Source organism: Mesocricetus auratus, unplaced genomic scaffold (assembly GCF_017639785.1).
Source record: "Mesocricetus auratus isolate SY011 unplaced genomic scaffold, BCM_Maur_2.0 Super-Scaffold_100011, whole genome shotgun sequence".
Taxonomy (NCBI): domain Eukaryota; kingdom Metazoa; phylum Chordata; class Mammalia; order Rodentia; family Cricetidae; genus Mesocricetus; species Mesocricetus auratus.
The window spans coordinates 74,694,315-74,711,915 of record NW_024429195.1 but is presented as its reverse complement, the minus strand read 5'-3'; the positions used below and the strand labels follow the sequence as shown (position 1 = coordinate 74,711,915).

At 42.7% G+C, this 17,601-nt stretch overlaps 1 protein-coding gene across 1 annotated transcript in view; it reads right to left on the bottom strand.

Annotated features, from left to right (window-relative positions):
* Cfap54 (cilia and flagella associated protein 54) overlaps window positions 1-17,601 on the bottom strand; it is a 290,811-nt gene that overhangs the window by 266,452 nt on the left and 6,758 nt on the right. Inside the window, exons 2-5 of the mRNA XM_040755053.1 lie at window positions 14,002-14,107; window positions 11,170-11,310; window positions 9,659-9,830; window positions 5,216-5,274 (exon numbers count right to left, since the gene is read on the bottom strand). Coding sequence (XP_040610987.1) covers window positions 5,216-5,274; window positions 9,659-9,830; window positions 11,170-11,310; window positions 14,002-14,107 — 478 coding nt within the window. The remainder of the gene's footprint in view (window positions 1-5,215; window positions 5,275-9,658; window positions 9,831-11,169; window positions 11,311-14,001; window positions 14,108-17,601) is intronic.

Genomic DNA, 17,601 nt, shown 5'->3' with positions numbered 1-17,601 from the left:
AATAATAATAAAAAATTTAAATATAAAAAAATGAGAATGACAGTGGTGACAGCCAAACACCACTGCCATCTTCAGAAGAGCAAAGAGCAGAACTTTCCAGGTCTGCATTGCTTCAACTCCAAAGGAGAAAGAACTATTGAATGCAGACGAAAATTTAACAGCAATGTGCAAGCATTTGCTAGCCCTTCATGGGCAAGAAGCCAAGCTCCTGTCACTAGGTTAGGGAGCTCCTGGGTCTTCCTCATCACCGTGACCCCACTTTACCTGGCAAGTAGTAGACACACAATAAGCACTTGTTGACTAGTAAACAGACCTTCACTAAAGTGGCAGCTCACTGACTGCCTATGGAAATCCCCCAGGCAATCATAGAAACCGGAGGGCTAGAAGCCCCTCTAGCTTCTGCCCATCAACATCACCGATAACAACACTAGACACCCCACATCCTCCCCCTACCAAGTGAGTTCCTGCCCCAGTAACAAGAAACACACCATGGCAGCATAGGGCAATTTTTTTCTTTTCTTTTGTTTTTTTTTTTCTAGACAGGGTTTCTCTGTATTGTTTGAAGGCTGTCCTGGAACCTGCTCTGTAGACCAGGCTGGGGCCTCGAACTCACAGAGGTCCACCTGCCTCTGTCTCCCAAGTGATGGGATTACAGGCGTGAGCCACCAACATCCAGCTAGGGCAATTTTCAACATAAAAAAATAACAACAACCATTTCATAACCTAAACTAAAATCTATCTTTATATGCTCCCAGCACTTAGTCCTGGTTAGATCTTCTAGAAAAAGTATAAAACAATTCAAAACTCATTTCCAAACACAGCCCTCCATGGACCTGAGAATACCCAGGCAGCCTATGTTTCCGTCTATCCCAAGTCTCTGTAGACCTCACTAAACTCCATCTCCCTCATCCTGCTGGGTGGTGTTCAGAGGCTTTGCTCTGGGGTGTGCGGGTGACCACAGTGAGAAGATCCAGTTCTGACGATTTGCCATTGTCAAGTCGGTCCCATGTTTCCTTGGTGATGCTTTTTGTCACCGCCACAGTTGTTTATTGACTTTGCCAGCATCGCCAGAGCTTCCTAACTCTCCTGTTTTCTCACACCCACTGCTCGCTCCCCACCAACCCTATTTTTGATGATTGTGGTTCAGAGAATATGGATAGAAACTATGCGCAAATACTGTCTCCAAATCAGCATGCCTTTGCAAAATCCCTCAGGACTTGTGCAATGAGGAATGTCACGTTTCAAAATAAAAAGAGTTTCCCCTCACAGTTATTCACATTGTACTTGGGTTTGGCTTTAAGAGTTGGAATTAAAGAAAAACTCAAGAGAGTATATTGCCAGGAGGGGCCCTAAGTTAAATCTAATTTAATCTGACTAGAGTGTAAACCGCTTCTAAGGAACTGAACTGGGGCTGGAATTCAAGTCTTTGAACTGCTAAACACAGCATTCTTCCCAGCGCACAGAAAAGCCTTGACAAAGGAGAGAAGAGTGCCAACCCCACTGGAAAACCTGCTTTCAAGTTTGGAGATGAAAAGCCACTTCACACACACACACACACACACACACACACACGAGAGAGAGAGAGAGAGAGAGAGAGAGAGAGAGAGAGAGAGAGAGAGAGAGAGAGAACTCGGTTTATAGCAATTTTTCCCTAGCCCTAAAGGCTAGAATTAATTACTTCTCTTAATAAAATACATGGACTACAGAAGTACAATTTTCTTCACAGAAAAACAAAACTTCAAAAAGCCTAAACTATGGCCCCACAAAAGCATCATGCAAGTGTCAGCAGGAAAAAGACACACGATGAATTAGTTCGGCCACAGGATGGCAGTGTAACCTTGTGTATCATCCGTTTATGTCAGGCACCATCTCTAGGTTGACTTCAAGTTTATGTAATAACAGTGAGCAACTTGATAACTGTGCTAGCCAAATACTTTGCTGAAATACCTATAAAAGACATAAGTTTATACTTGGGATAGCATATTCTTTAACATTTGTTGAGTCCCAGACTAAAGCTTTAAATGCCTCAGAAGATGCTAGATTTATTCTGTGAACCAAAACAACTCTGTCACTTGATTGCTAGAAATAGCAGTTTCACAAAGATGATTCCCTGTGCTACTTAAGCATAAACTGGTGAGTGTATGAAGTGGTTTCCATCTGAGGAAAAGTCAGTCTTGGTCTTTTGTATTTCTTTACAGGGAAAAACAGTATCTGCCCTCCCACACAGCTCCTGCAGGGGAGCAGGTAAACCAGAATAAGATAGGCAGGACAGACAGAGTCTGATTCAGTGAGTGAATAGGCATTCTTCTTATGGTGTTGTGCCGTGGTACTGGGAGACAACGCCCTCAGAACACCTCAAACTATACCTGTAATTGTGAGCAAACTCAGTTTTCTCAGCTTCTGTATTCCCATCTGCAAGTTGAGTGAAAACAGTGCCCTCCTTAAAATGTTGGCATGAGGATTAAGTGAAAAGATTCATGAAAAGTACTTAGCAGTTTACATGGTACGTGGTGGTGAGCTCTTGTCCAGACAGTGATAATGGCAATAATTGCGGTGATGCCATCACCTAGTGGTGGTGGTACTGATGATGTCTACCTCAAAAGACTATGGAGCGTATTGCTATGCATGCAAAGCCCTTCCACAGCACCCAGAATATAGCAAGGAGGCAGCAACAGTCAAGGGCAGCCATAATGCCTGGGTTCTACAGAACTGGGAGCTTATGTCAACCAAGAATAGCTAGAGAAGCCCAGGTCTACTTCTGTCTTATGCAATTACAGACTTGAACTTGGGGACTTGTTCTTTTGGTAAAATGCCATGCAAGCATAATGACCTGAGTTTAGTCCCCAGCATCCATGTGAAAACCATTCATGTGTCTTTAACTCCAGCACTGGAGGAAGTGAGAGACAGACTGGAGTTCACTGGCCAGGCAGGTTAGTCAAACTGTGATGATTCTGTGAGAGCTGCTGTCAACAACTGAGAATTGCACCTGACATCAGCTTCTGGTCTACACACACACACACACACACACACACACACACGCACGCACGCACGCACGCACGCACATACACACATGCACAGACACCACATACCACACACATCTGTGTGCACATGTGCACTTGCACCCAAACAAATGTTAATTTTAAAAACACAGACAAGATCTATGGGATCAAAATTCCCTAAAGCCTGTAGGCTTTGTATGTGGTGGGATCTACAGGGCTTATTTCCATTAAATGGTGTTATCGGTGTGTAGCCTCAGATCAGCAATCAATTTATGATGTGAATGTTTGGGAATTTCTGGGTAAAAAATTACTAATTTCCGTCAAGCTTGCCATACTGAACAAATGGGAAAAATTCAACTGGTCTTCAGTGCCAGCTGTGTAACCCCAAATTCCTGCCTACTTCCCATGGGTCGGGGACCCCCAAATTCCTGCCTGCCTCCCACGGGTTTGGGACCCCCCAAATTCCTGCCTGCCTCCCACGGGTTTGGGACAATTCAACTGTCCTCTTTCATGACATACTTTCTCAGAGACAAACTCAAGTGGCATGAGGGGGGAGAAGAGATGTTTGGCAAAGACTATAAATAAATTATTTCAAAATAGCTATCACGTTCATTTAAAATTCTCTTAATGCTAGCGAGTGCAAGCACTAGCAACCAAATGTTGACACACACAGCTATGCCCTTCAGAGTTCTGGCTAGCAGACACCATAGCAGACTAAGCCACGATGGCTCTGTGAAGCAGTGTTTGTTAACACAGCAAGTGCAACACAAAGATGCAAATTCGTTTTTAGGATCTCCTCTGGAACTGAAAGCAGCATCGATGGTAGAGTCTGCAGAACCACTTGTTGTTAAATGTGGGATACTCTTGCTTCCATTTACTCCATACTCAAAATGCTGGCCCCCAATTTCTTCCAGTTATTATTAATAATAGTTTTTTTATTTGAGGAACAAAACAGAAGGTGAACATACAGTTAATGTTACCCATTGAGCATGCGAATATTGTGCCTTAAGTTTGTATGTTTTAAGTGTTGTGAGCTCTAAGATACATGTCTGGTTTTGATGAAAGACATGGCAAAAACTGTCTTTCCAGAGCATTGAACCCTGAGTAAGCTTTCAGAAGGAAGCAAGCAATGTTTCACACTCCAACAGCAACCCCATCAGGGTCTCAGAGGGAGTATAGCTGCCCTTCCTGGCCAACATTTCAATGCCTGGGAAATGAATACAGAAAACAAATACGTCTTCTGCCAACAACAGTGCTACCAACATTGTGGGGAAATCAATAGACATGTGGTCAGCTTCTTTGTGCTAAAGCTGATCAGGGAGTCTCCTTGTAAGTGAGGACGTTAGAAGATCAAGTCCCCTAGCTTAGTAGATGGTTGTCCGTGAAGAGCTTGCCTCGTGAGTGTGAGTACATGAGTTTGAGTCCCTAGAACCCTTGGGGAAATGCCAGATATGACAGTACATGTGTGTTATCTTAACACCAGTGAGATGCAGACAGCGGAATCCCTGAGGCAGGCTGGCCAGCTAGTCTATTCTAACGGTGAACTCTAGGCCACTGTCTCAAAGGGGGTAAACAGCATTCCTAAGAGGGATACCCAAACAGTCCAATGGCCTGCATGTATACATGTATTTGCACACACACATAAACACATTCCGTATGTGCATACAATGATAATAATAATAATAATAATAATAATAATAATAATAATATAAGAGTCCCCTTGCCTTCAGCTGAAGAAGTTAGAGAGTTTGGGTGTTTGTTCAATCAAATAGCATGTGAGTCATAAGTAAAGAGTCCCAGAACTCCATATTATAAACAGTTTATCCCACAAACCAAGACACTTTCCGGAGTGACAAAGGCCAGCCTTCATGATTACTATGGGACAAACAGCATAAACGGGAACGTCCTGGGCCAGTCAGGAAGGATAGTCCCCTTTCCTAGTAACCAGATGGATAAGTATAAAGTGTGATAAATGTGGTTCTGGCACATGGAGATTCTAGAATATGCCTGTCAATGTTAATAATTCCCACTCTTCACATTGATTCTTTATGGCCCTCACTTTATTGGACTACTATTAAAATCAAGACCAATATATTCTATCACATATAGTCACTAAACTTTGAATAATTTCCCAAATACTCTTTGCTCGACTCAGCATTCAGTGTGTGGTAGAGAAAACCGTAAGAGAGAGAGAAGTGCTACATCTCATTTCATACCTGGGCAGCAAGCCCTATGAGCATCAGTTTTCGGCAAATGGTGTAAATGTAGATGGTACCTAAGTGGAGAGAAACATGGTTAGCATCTTTTACAGTCAAAAGATGGAGACTATGGATTATAATTTCTATGGCTGAGGTCTGTTATTCCCAAAGCAAGCACTCTCGTGAGGTTTGATAATGGTAGAAAGTGACAATCATTGTAGTTTTTCTTGTCTCTTAAGTCCAAGATCATTGAATTAACTATTATGAACATATTTTAAATATGTTAACACCACAATCTTTCAGCTTCATTTCATGGCAACTGGCATTTTAAAATATACTGCAGAGAATAATAGCTTAGCAAATAATTTACATACCTTGTGGTTTTATTAACACTAAAATGTTCTCTTTTTCCTGTTACTTTCTTATGGTTGAAAAATGAAAGATTTCTCTGTGAATAGTATCAGGGTATGTATTTAATCATTGTAGAACACAAGAAAGCTTGGGGTGACTGAAAACTTGACACAGGTGAGGAGCTACATTCTACCCCTTTCCTGCCTCACAGGATGAATCACAGTTAATATTCATCCTGTGATTAAGATGGGCCCTATAATCAGTCTAACAAAAACTACCACTTGAGTGTGATTTGTGTGGCAGACAATTAATTACAAGAGAAAGCAGTCCGGTGGCGGGGGGGGGGAGGATCACTATACTATACACCATACTGTCTGTAGATAAAGGACACTATCCTGCCATACGCATGCTCCAAAGCTCACATGCTACTAAAAGGTCTAGCTTGAAATGACATGAGTCCAACTGTTTTCTACAGAGTAGCTGATCTAAAATCCACGGCCAGCAAAATCAACTCCAAAAGCTCCAGAAAACATTCCTTGATTTTTAAAACGCCCAAGAGCACATCAAACATCAATTACACAGGTCAGAGACAAAAACCCTGAACATCATCTGGAAACTTTACAGCACTGAACATTTCAGAGAAAATACAATCAATTTGGTTCTTAGCGGTCAAGGACTTAGCAGGCTAAGTGCCCAAGATGTCTACTTACCGCCTTCAGTTAAGATCCACCAGGGTGGAGGTCACACAGCTAGAACCCACTCCAAACTGTCCTAAGCGTTCACCTAGAGGTCACCCATCTGTCAGTGAGCACAAACTTGTGCCCAGCACTGAACAAGTGGGTCACCCTGACCACTCATGTGGCACCCCAGCAACCCGGTGGACAGCCTGGTTAGAGATGAGAAGGTTGGAGCAGAGGGAGTGGATGCTGGGATTTGAACCCTGGCCTTCCTGCCAGCTTATGTGGTCTATGTTCCTGGGGATCCAGATTCACCTTGACACTCCATGCTCTCCCAGAGGGATGAAAAAACTGTCCTAAGCACCTCAGCTTGGTTGTGTTGAGACTACATCTCTTAGGGCCAGAGAGACAGCTTACTGGGTAAAATGCTGCTTTTGCTAGCATGAGTTACCTGAGTGTGATGGCATACATGTGTAAGCCCAGTTCAGGGAGGGTGGATAAAGGTGAGGTCCAGGGACTCACTAGCTAAAATAGTGAGCCCTAGGTTAAGTGACAAAGCCCTGTCTCAAAACACAATAGAGGAAGCCACCCTGACACTAATCTCTGGTATTGACACACATATGTATACATGCATATCACTAGGCACACATACATACTACACTAGACATACATGTCCACTCATATATACACCAAACATACATGCACCCATATATACACTATGCATATACACACATAGACAGCATACACACACATGTACACTATACATACACACACAAACATACTACACACACATACACTACACACATGTACACACACACTCACATGTATACCGTATACACATATAAACACATACACACTACACATACACACACAGGAAAAACGCAACTGTAGGACTGATTGCTTGTAGAAAAGAAAAGGTCACCAAGCAGGGCAGTGCACAGGAAGCATATTCCTGCCCACCGAGCATGTGACCCAGGTTCAAGCCAGGAGCCTGGAAAGACACGTCAACAGCAGGGGGCTGCCCTTGGGAATGACAAAGGCCCTTCTGTTTCAAACCATGCCAGGCCTAGTCTATCCTAACCACATTGGAATTCTTCTTTGACCGTTCAGGATTTTGGCCTGGCTCCCTAATTCCCACAAGTAGAAGCCATAGGCAAGAATAGATGGGACAGGATGAATGTTTCTGAACTCGGACATTTTGGAAGTCTGCTCCTCCTACTCCCCCTCCTCCTCCTCCTTGTTTGAGCCAAATCCCTACTCTGAATTGTTGAGCCTGATCCTGGGACTGCTTTTCATCCTAGATGGTCACTGTCAAAGAGTCCTGAAAGTCTAGATTAGTTGAGTTCAGTTACTTGAGAAGATTTGACATCTTAGGGAAAGAATCAAGACTAACTAATGTTTTAATTAACCAATGGTAAGATGTCTGTCTGAAAAGGTCAAATGTACTTTGACAAATTATTAAATGCATAGTTCTGATTACTTAAAATACAAACTGTCAAAACTCCAGGACCTGGGTACTTTCTAATCCCAGATTTGGACCAGCTTCCCCCGCCCCCCCCCCCGACAATAGTCTAGGTGGTTCACACCCCAGTTCCTTCCTTGCCTTGTCCAACTTCCCTAAACATTTTGTGTACATTTCCAGCCCTCCCTTAGCCTGACTTCTGTTTCCTTCCTTGTCTGCCTTCTCACCTATGTGTTCTCCACAGCAGCACCTGACATATTTGTTTCATGCACTTGCGCCCTGTGGAAGGAATCAGCATAAGTATCCATCTCCTGCTTCCCAGGCACCTAGGACCATGCTGGGCCCATGAGGCACTCGGTAAGATGACATTAAATCAGAGCCACTAATTAGTGAAACCAAGTATAGTGTACATGTATCCTACTACCTAGCAACTCCACTCCTGGACATAGAGCCCAGAAAACTGTCTCTCCAATCTATAAAGCAAGATGTGCAAAGATATCCTTTGCAGAATTGTTTGCGCAAATAGAAATATGGGGCAGACTAGGTGCCCCTCCTTAGGGACATACATGAGGAGTTGCAGAAAGAGTTAATGAATTAGAGCTACATACAGGAACATGATTGATTTTGCGATGTAGATTTGACTGAGAAATCCAGAAAAGAGAATGTCTAGAGCTGTCATATTTATAAGCATAAGGCTCACACCAAAAAAGGGGGGTACAAAGAACTCTAATATCTTTTTCAAACAGGAGGGGACTGGAGGAGGAGGAGGAGGAGGAGGAGGAGGAGGAGGAGGAGGAGGAGGAGGAGGAAATCTGGCTGTTTGTTTGTTTGTTTGTGTTTTTGAGACATGGAGTGTCACATAGGCTGAGTTGCTCTTGAACTCTCCATCTTCCTGCCTAAGCCGCCAAACAGAATCATATGTTTATGTGATGACATCACATCTGTGTCTGATCTTAAGGGCCATAAAACAATGAATTCCATGTCTACCACTCCAGGAACTCCAGCCTTGACATGCCGTTCACTGTCTCCTGAGTACAGAAGGCTGGCACTGCTCTGCCCGTCTCTGCCAGCACACCTCAGCACTCGGGGAGGCAAGGACACTGAGACGACCAGCCACTGATGCTGATCCCCAAGTCCTATCAAAGTCACACCCCATTTCTAGCAGCAAATGTGCAATACAATTGCAGTCGAATGGAAGCACGTGATTTGGGGTGGGTAAAGACACAAGAGGCTAGGAGATAAACCTTCAGTTGCCATGAGATGAGGAAAAACACGGCATATTTTCATTGGAATTATTCTTTCCTAGTCTTGTGTACATCAAACAGATTGTCGCTACTATTTTTTTTTTTTGTTTAGACCATATTATCCATCCTTGGTACCATCAAGAAAATTAAAAAAAAAAAACATATTATCTAAAAGCCAACACAGTAAACACCTCAGAATAACTTTAGAGTTTAGAGGAACAAATGTTACAATTTAATAGCTAGTATTAGTTTCTTGTGCTTTATATATAGATATATTATAGTGTGTGCGTGTGTGTGTGTGCGTGTGTGTGTGTGTGAGAGAGAGAGAGGGGGGGGAGGTCCTCATTAAAAACAAGCTGGGTGGGGATGTTGCTATGTAGAAAGCCAGGATCTTCAAGGAGAGAACTATGAAAGCAAATGATTTTTAGAATCCATTTACCATAGCAACCACTTGATCCTCCTCCACACGTCTTCCCCACTTACCAGCTATGATCCCTACTTTTCAGAGACCTGAAACCAACAACCCCATAGCTACTGACCCTTCCTTTGGTGAAAAACTCAAAGTTTCTACTTGTGAAAAAAAACGAAAAGGTAATCCATTTTTTAAAAATAATGATTACTCTAAAAATGTGTGAGTTTAAATCACAAAATGATCAAATTGCCATCAAACTTGGCATGTAAGTAGCTATCAGGGAGACAGTGGGAAATACGACACTCTGGTTCACACCATTGAAGATAATCCAGCAAAGGGGCTCCTGGGGCAGGGCCACCTGCATGATGAGCCTTAGGGAGGACAAGATGTGCAGACACTGGCTCACAGATTCTTTATTCTGCAGGTTGGCATCGTTGTCACACACCAGCTTGTATCTGCAAACATTTTTGCCACTCAAAGCATGGAACTGAAAGACACGGGAAATATATGGATAGATGAGGCTTATATATTCAGAAAAGGCGTTTCTCAGCAGTGGGAAAAACAGCCTAAAATGCTTAATTGGATTAGCATGCAAAGAAACATAAGACAGTCTTCACTAGAACATTCATTTAATTAAGATTAGCTTTCCATAGTCAAAAGGAAATCCCAAACAAAAGAGTACCAAAATCCCATTACCCATTGTCTCATTACCATTCAACACTACTTATAATCTCACCCAAGAGCATCTTCACCTATTTATTAACTCAAATGTGATTATTTCAATTTATATAATGCTTTCAGGAAATGTTGATTGACTACCACTGTTTCAAGGGAAGAAACGGCCTCGGCCCTTGGCAGATGCAAGTGTTCCAGGCACCGACAACATTGGGGATGCTTCAACTGTCTGTCATGGTCGCTGAGTCCAGAAGAGACCATCAAATACCCTGCAGTTGCAGGCTGCTGGAAATGGCAATGCTGGGGCCGAACTCTACCAAAGCAGCAGCACTGTTAGCTGCAGAGTTGGCTCTCCAGCCCCTGGGCTGGTCTCTTAAGTTCTAGTAATCTTGTTTCTTTTATCAGTAAAAAGGCAAAACAGTGCCACCTGTTAGGCAGTGAGGAGCCCGTGATCTGATAATTCATACAGTGAATTAGGAGGTTACCTGACACAGACTTCACTTTGGCATGATTTTCTTATTTGTTGTTGACTTGTGTTTTTGTCCCCATGAAGACACTTTGGGTATTTGGAAGGGAGGCAACAATGCCAGTCACTGAGACTCTCAAGGAGGGTGTAACAGTATCCCACAGACCTATCCTCTTATCAGGGATTCCTCTATCTCCCAGATCCCCAAGCACAGTTTTGAAGCTCCACAGGACTTGACTAGTAAATGAATGCTAGCAATTAATATAGTAGCACTGGCATAATAAAAATATAGCTGAAAGTTTCTTATCAAAAAAATCTATGTTTGTACTCAAGGAGTGTTTTTTACAACACCTATGTAATAAGTCTTGTTTTTCTCATGTTTTTCTCGTCTGTAAGATAGAGAAATAGTAACATCTATCTAGCACATGTTATTTTGCAAAACTCTTTGTAAATGAATGTGCCTACAAGTATTAGTCATTATGGCAAAAGTGCTGCCTGCAAGATGAACTAATGTTTATATTGACAAAATCTCCAGAGCCCTCAAAACTTGTACCAGACGACTTACAGTGTAGAGCCAGATGCTATACTAGGCATGAATGGCGTCTAGACACTGTCAGTCGAGGGCTACACTGACCATGAAACAAGCCACAAGCTGCCGCGCTCTTAGTGATCTCTCCCATCTTACCGTAAGTTCGGCAGTTTCATCTCCAAAGCCTTTTGGGAAAAAGACAGCTTTGAACTGATTCACATCTTCTCTTTCCTCATCAAAGTCAGAGAACTGCTGGAGATACCTCCCATAGCACTGCAGAAGAGCCAGTTTGTATTCCTAAAATCAAAGAGGGCTTCATTACAGGTTCAAAATATAGTCTTAAGAGTGAGAGACAGTCACAGCATCATTAATCATATCAATGTTGGTCACTACAACTTCCAGAGATTCCCAGTGATTCGATGTAACTTTATCGAAAAATTAATGTTACTATTTTATACCCAGTACCCATTTCTTTGCACACCAAGTCTTACAATGACCAGGTGGTCAGCATCATTTTCCAAGCATACCTCTGTGCAATGTATGCGTGTCACTGTGTTGAATTCTCAGAACAAGCCCACTGGGATATGGGAGCATTGTGACCACGGGGATGAGAATATGAACATTTGTTCTAAATTCGGCAACACCCTCAGCATCTCATAGACTCAGAATCTAAGTTCTCAAATCCAACATTGTCTGGTCATGGCGGCCCACATGCTCAATTCAAGAGTGAGGACTGGAGCCTTTGCTACAGTCAGGGTCAGAAGTTTTGTTCCCATCACCCACATGGGATGGTTGGCCTGGATAGTGTCAGCAGGGAACATGTGTAGTACTGTAACGTTGAGAGCTTTGCATCTTCTGCAGCCTCCTCCTCCACAGTCCTGTCTCCAGGAAAAGCCTCTGGCCTGGCTCTGACTCAGCCCCTGCCTAGCCCTTGAGGGGTACCCACCATCAAACATTGCTATATTCTTATCAAACATTATTTTGCTATTTCCATCAGCTTCCTTGTTACTTCCTCACTGGTTAATTCTGAACCTCTCCTATTCTAATTGATATGTGTAGTATACCCAAGTGGGTTCAAAACAACAGCATTCCACAGGATTACCTAGACTATAACTAAAATACAGATGTAGGCATTCCACAGGATTACCTAGACTATAACTAAAATACAGATGTAGCCTAGAACTTGACGACAGTAACAACTCATTCTTTTTCAACATTATAAACACTGACAGTGATCAACTTCCCATCAGTGAAAAGTGGATAAATCTTTTCCGTACCCCTTTCATCCAACTGTAAACGCCCTGCTCAGGCTTATCTATCAGAAGCCCTGGGTATCCTTAGCTACATCACCAACTCCCTACCTCCATGTCTAACATGCTTCCTCCCCCCCTCCACCTCCACCTTCCACACGCAGCTGTTGCTCCTAGACTACCCATCTGTCCCAGGTAATGCCAACCTCTCAGGCCTAGAGCTACCAAGATGGGGAATGTCCACTTCCCAGACTGGAACTCACAAGGGTGTGAGAGCCATGGTGTATGCGTGTGGAGCTAAGGCTATCTCTAATTTAGGAAAAGGAAGCCAGATCTTAGTTCTGTGGATGAAAAGAAAGCCACTTTAGACTGAACCTTCTGGAAGGCTGATAGCTGATTAGAAATGGGGCAATTGTGGAGAGGTTGGAACATTGTAGGTCCAGAGTCTAATTACAATTTATCTTGGGCTACCTTCTAGCCTCTTTAAAGCATTCCTTGCCTGTCTCTGTTTGGTCCTCATGACTTGACTACCAGGTAAAATTTCCTAGAAAATGTTAATTTAGCAGACGGTTAGAACTGCCACCAACCAGAAAGCTAACTATGTCATCAGATAGTATCTGAGACTTGCAGCAGACATTTCCCATTTTTCTATGATGGGTCTGTCTGATGTTTCTACCAATATATTTGAAAAGTGTTAGGATTTCTATTTCTGACTAGAAAGTCGTAAGTGACTACACAAACTTCATGAAGCTGTTAGCCACATTGGACAAGTAATTTGTGGTGATCTGAACCTGTGTTCTGGGGCCATGGTCACTCATAGTTGGCTTCAGGATAAATTCTCTCTGATCCTTTTTGAAATAAGAATTGCATTTTTGTGTTGATGGTGTTTCAGAATGGAAGTCTTTCTATACCTTCTCCTCTACTTGGTAAATTTGTCTCCCAGAACATAGGTCAAAGTCCAAGAAATAGAAAGACAGAAAGAAAATCAAGCTGAGAAACTGAATAGTAAGAAGGCCCTAACACTGCCCACACCTGGCTTAAAAAATCCCAATGTATAAAATAACTCCTTGTCCAACACTGAATAGAACTTGCTATATTTGGACGTAAGCCAGAGCTGGAGGTTCAACTTACAAGGTCATGAACTGAAAGCCAGGCCATGCCATGTTCTTATCACCTCAAGTTAAGGTCCATGACGTTCAAAATTCATAGACCCTGATACAGAACTAACAATACTGCCCATGCTCAGTTTCTAATATAATACTGAGCAGAAAACGGCATATACGCCACAGTCGCTGGGCTCACAGTACAGCTCAAAAGAGCCTAAAAGTCACTGAAACAGAACGCTGAACAGTCAAGCCAGTAGCCATGAGGCCTGCCAGGGTGAGGCCACCAGCTGAGTGAAAAACAACAGGAAGTGGTGTCTGGGCTCCTTTGTATGAGGTAGGAACAAGATGACTCAGCACTTCCTGCCGTGAGCCTACCACACCCTCTGTTAATGGAGCTGAGCTGCCCGCCACTCCCCATTTCCAGCCTGCCTCCGGTTCCTAAAGAAACCACCCTGGACAATTTCAAATACCAAATGAAAACTTCATAGTTGTTATGATTGTTACTGTACCTCATTACAATTTTATCCATTCGCATATCATTTTCAAAAATGAAGACTAGGAAAAGTATGAGTACAAATACTGAAGAGCCAAAGGAGTTTGTGTCTCGCTGGCTCTGCCTTCGAACCACTTACTTGCATTTGACAGAGGCTGTCTCCAACCTTCAGAAGCTTCTCGTTGTAATAGTCGGATGGCAGCCGGGGGGCGTATTTGGTCCAGATATTAAACAGAGTGGTAGCACTGTGAGAATCATAAAGTAACACATCTTCAGAGTCAGCAGGCAACCTCAAGTAACTAGCAAACAATCCCTCAAAACCTGCCTTGTGCTGAGTCTTTCTAATGTGCCTTACTGTTAGCATCTAAGTATTAATGCCTTGTATTACGGCTATAATGGCTAATGTTGTTATAGCTGACATGTGCCCACTGTTGACTGGAACCCTTCATATGCATCATTAAAGACTTGTAGAGCATGAACAAGCCAAGCCCTCTATCCGTATCCACCACTGTTTTCATTGTCATTTCCGGGGTCCCAGGGCCACCCATGCGGACGTCAACATTCCAGCAAAAATGCTCAGTCACCCCAGGTGTTAACATTTCTGGTGTTGGCTGAGCATGTGCCATCAGGGTTCAGGCAAAATGCCTAGTTATCTCAGGGCTTTATGCAACGTGGCCATGTAATCCATGCATATGCGTGGCTATGTAAACCCCCATAGGCATTCACTAAGTGACCTTTAAAAGCAGACACGCCTGGCCTGAAGGGACCAGACTCTCACCTAGCCCCCCTGTTTTGGCAGCCATGACAGGCTGCAGAAAAGACCCAGCAAGATACAGGCCTCTGACTCAGCAAAATGTGCTGAGCTTCCTGACCTTGCCCAACCTCCTAGTCACTAAGAGGTCAGACACCCTCATGTGGCAAGGAACCAATCAGAAGTTAGCTGGAAGGCTCTGGATGTGCTTTACAAGCTCTGGCTGTGCTTTACAGTAATATTGATACTAAAACTGTGGAAACTGAGGTTTCCTTCTGGGGTTCTTTGTCTCAAGAAAGATCTTAGAAATGGACTCAGAAGGAAGTCCACGGACAATTTTATTAGAGTTGAAGAAAGGAACATAATACAGGCTGGGTGTAAAAAAAACAACAAAATGAAACAAAAATCCCAGCAGCTATCAGAAGATGGAGAAAAAGCCATGCCTTTTAAGTTAGTCATGGAATGGGTAATTAAGGAAAATTGTTATTTTCTTATTAATGAAGGATTAATAATTAAGGAAAAAGCACTCCCAAGAAAGAAGTGAGCTGAGGGAAAAGCCATGTAGTATATGATCTACTCTAGTACCTCTCTCTCTCTCATTTGCATTTCATTTGCATGCTCTGTTCCTTAGGTGATGTCCAGTGTTCCTCTACAAAATGACTTAACCTTTATTTAAAAATATGTATGAGTGCTTTTGTCTTTCATGTAAGGATGTGGTCCATATGCATGCAGTACCGAAGAAGGCCAGAATAGGGCATCGGATCCCCTGAAACTGGAGCTAAGGGTGGTTGTGCAGCTCGGGACTGAACTCAAGCACTCTGCAAGAGCAGGAAGTTCCCTTAACCTCACACATTAATTTTGACATAGCTTTGTTACAGCTACTCCTCTGTCACAGTATCATGTCACAACTGCTGAGCTGACACTGGCACATCAAGTGCTGATGAAGTCCATAGTTTCTGTGAGGATTCATCTTGGCGGTGTGTTCTTGAAGGGCTTTTGACAGACGTGTGACGATACATATAGCACTGTTACAAAACACAAGTTTCACCGTCTTGAAATTCCTCTATGCCCACCTGCATGTTTCTTCCTTCTTCCATAGTCTTTGTTATCACTGGTTCTCTTACAGTCTTCATGACTTTCCTCAGAGAATACCATAAGGTAGATAACCTTTCCAGCCTGCCTTCTTTCATGTAGAAATATGTATCTAGGTTCCTCTGTGACTTTTCATGGTTCATCAGCTTGTTTTTATACCAATTAATACTACATGAGCTGATAATGTTGTCATTTATTTTTGTACTAACCTTGTAAAGAATGTCTTGGCTGCTTACAAGTTTTAACAGTTATAGAAGAAGCTACTATACATAACTGGGGCTGGGGAAACAGCTCAGTTAATACAATGCTTACTGTACAAGCTTGAGGACGTGAGTTGGGAGTCTTAGAACCCATGTAAACAGCCAGGTCCTGTGGTAATGCTTACATCTTTGCACTGGGGGAGCAGAGGCAGGAGGGCACCTGGGATTCATGGGTCAGTCACCTATCCTAATTTGTAAGCCCCAGATTCCAGTGAGAGGCCCTGTCTCAAGAACAAAGAACAGCTCTTGATGAAGGACATCCAAGCTTGAATTCTGGCCTTTGCATTGCACACATGCGTGTGTGTGCACATGTACACACAAACATAGAGAGAGAGATGTTCTGAGTATTCATATGCAAGGTTCTGTGTGGTCATAATCTTCCTTTGGGTAAGTGCCAAGAGCTACAATTAGTAGGTCCCATTTTAAGGGTGTACTCAGCTTTGTGAGAAACCATCCCTTGTCTTTCTTCCATCCCGCAACCCCTCCAGCACAGAGCTTCTGTTGCTCCTTCATCAGCATTCAGAGTCTTAAGGAGTCTTGTATTCTAGCCTTGTACTCGGTGTGTAGGTGATCTCACAGTTGTTTGAATTTGCAGTTCCCGGATGTTGTTGCATGTGGAGCATCCTCTTGAGTTTGTTTTCCATCTGTGTGTACCTCTTTGGTGAGATGTAAAAACAAGTTGGAGTTTTTTTCATACCGTTGATCCTTAAGAGTCCATTGCATACCATGCACAACAGTCATTTATCAGATACAATTTCTGTGTGTAGTTTACAGCCTATTCTTCACAGTGTTTCACAGAGCAGACATCTTTAATTTTGATGAAATTAAGCTTGATGATTATTTCTTTCATGGATTACATATTAGAGTTATGTAGAAAACAAAAATTTCAAACCCAAGGTCACCCAGATTTTCTCTTAGGAATCATACTGTTTTGAATATTACATTTAAGTCAGGTGATCCTTGGAATTGATTTCCACTAAGGATGTAAAATCTGCATGTAGTTGTTAAGTATTTCTGTAGCACAAATTCTAATAGGTCTTAATAATAAATGACTCTTAATAATTATTAAGACCTTAATAATAAATGCCAGAGTCATTTATTATTATTACTATTATTATTATTATTATTAGGGGGTGAAAGCTGAAAGGTCAGAGAGACAAAGAAGCAAGCCACAGCCACACCTTACCTCCTCAACTTCCCAGCCAAAAAGAGCCTGAGATCCTGTCTCCTTCTACCTTATCACTTCCTGTCTCCACCCAGCCATATCACTTCCTGTCTGTGGTTAACTAGTGGCTAGCTCTGCCCTCTGATCTTCAGGCAAGCTTTATTTGAGTACAAACTGGATATCACCACAGATCTCAAGCTCCATTCTGCCTTGATTCTGTTCCTTTGTCAAACTACAGACTATATTTCTGGGTTGTGTGGTCTTCTCCATTGACTTCCTCATTATAGAAGCAATCTCATGCTAGATTGCTAGTATCCAGATCACTACAGCTATCTATAAATCCTAAGATTCTGTGGAATCACTCTGCCAGCTTCATTTCTTTGGATTTTGTTTGTAGTGAGACAGGGGCTCAGTATGGAGCCGTGGCCACTCTCAAACTCAATATCATCCTGTCACATCCTTCAGCATGCC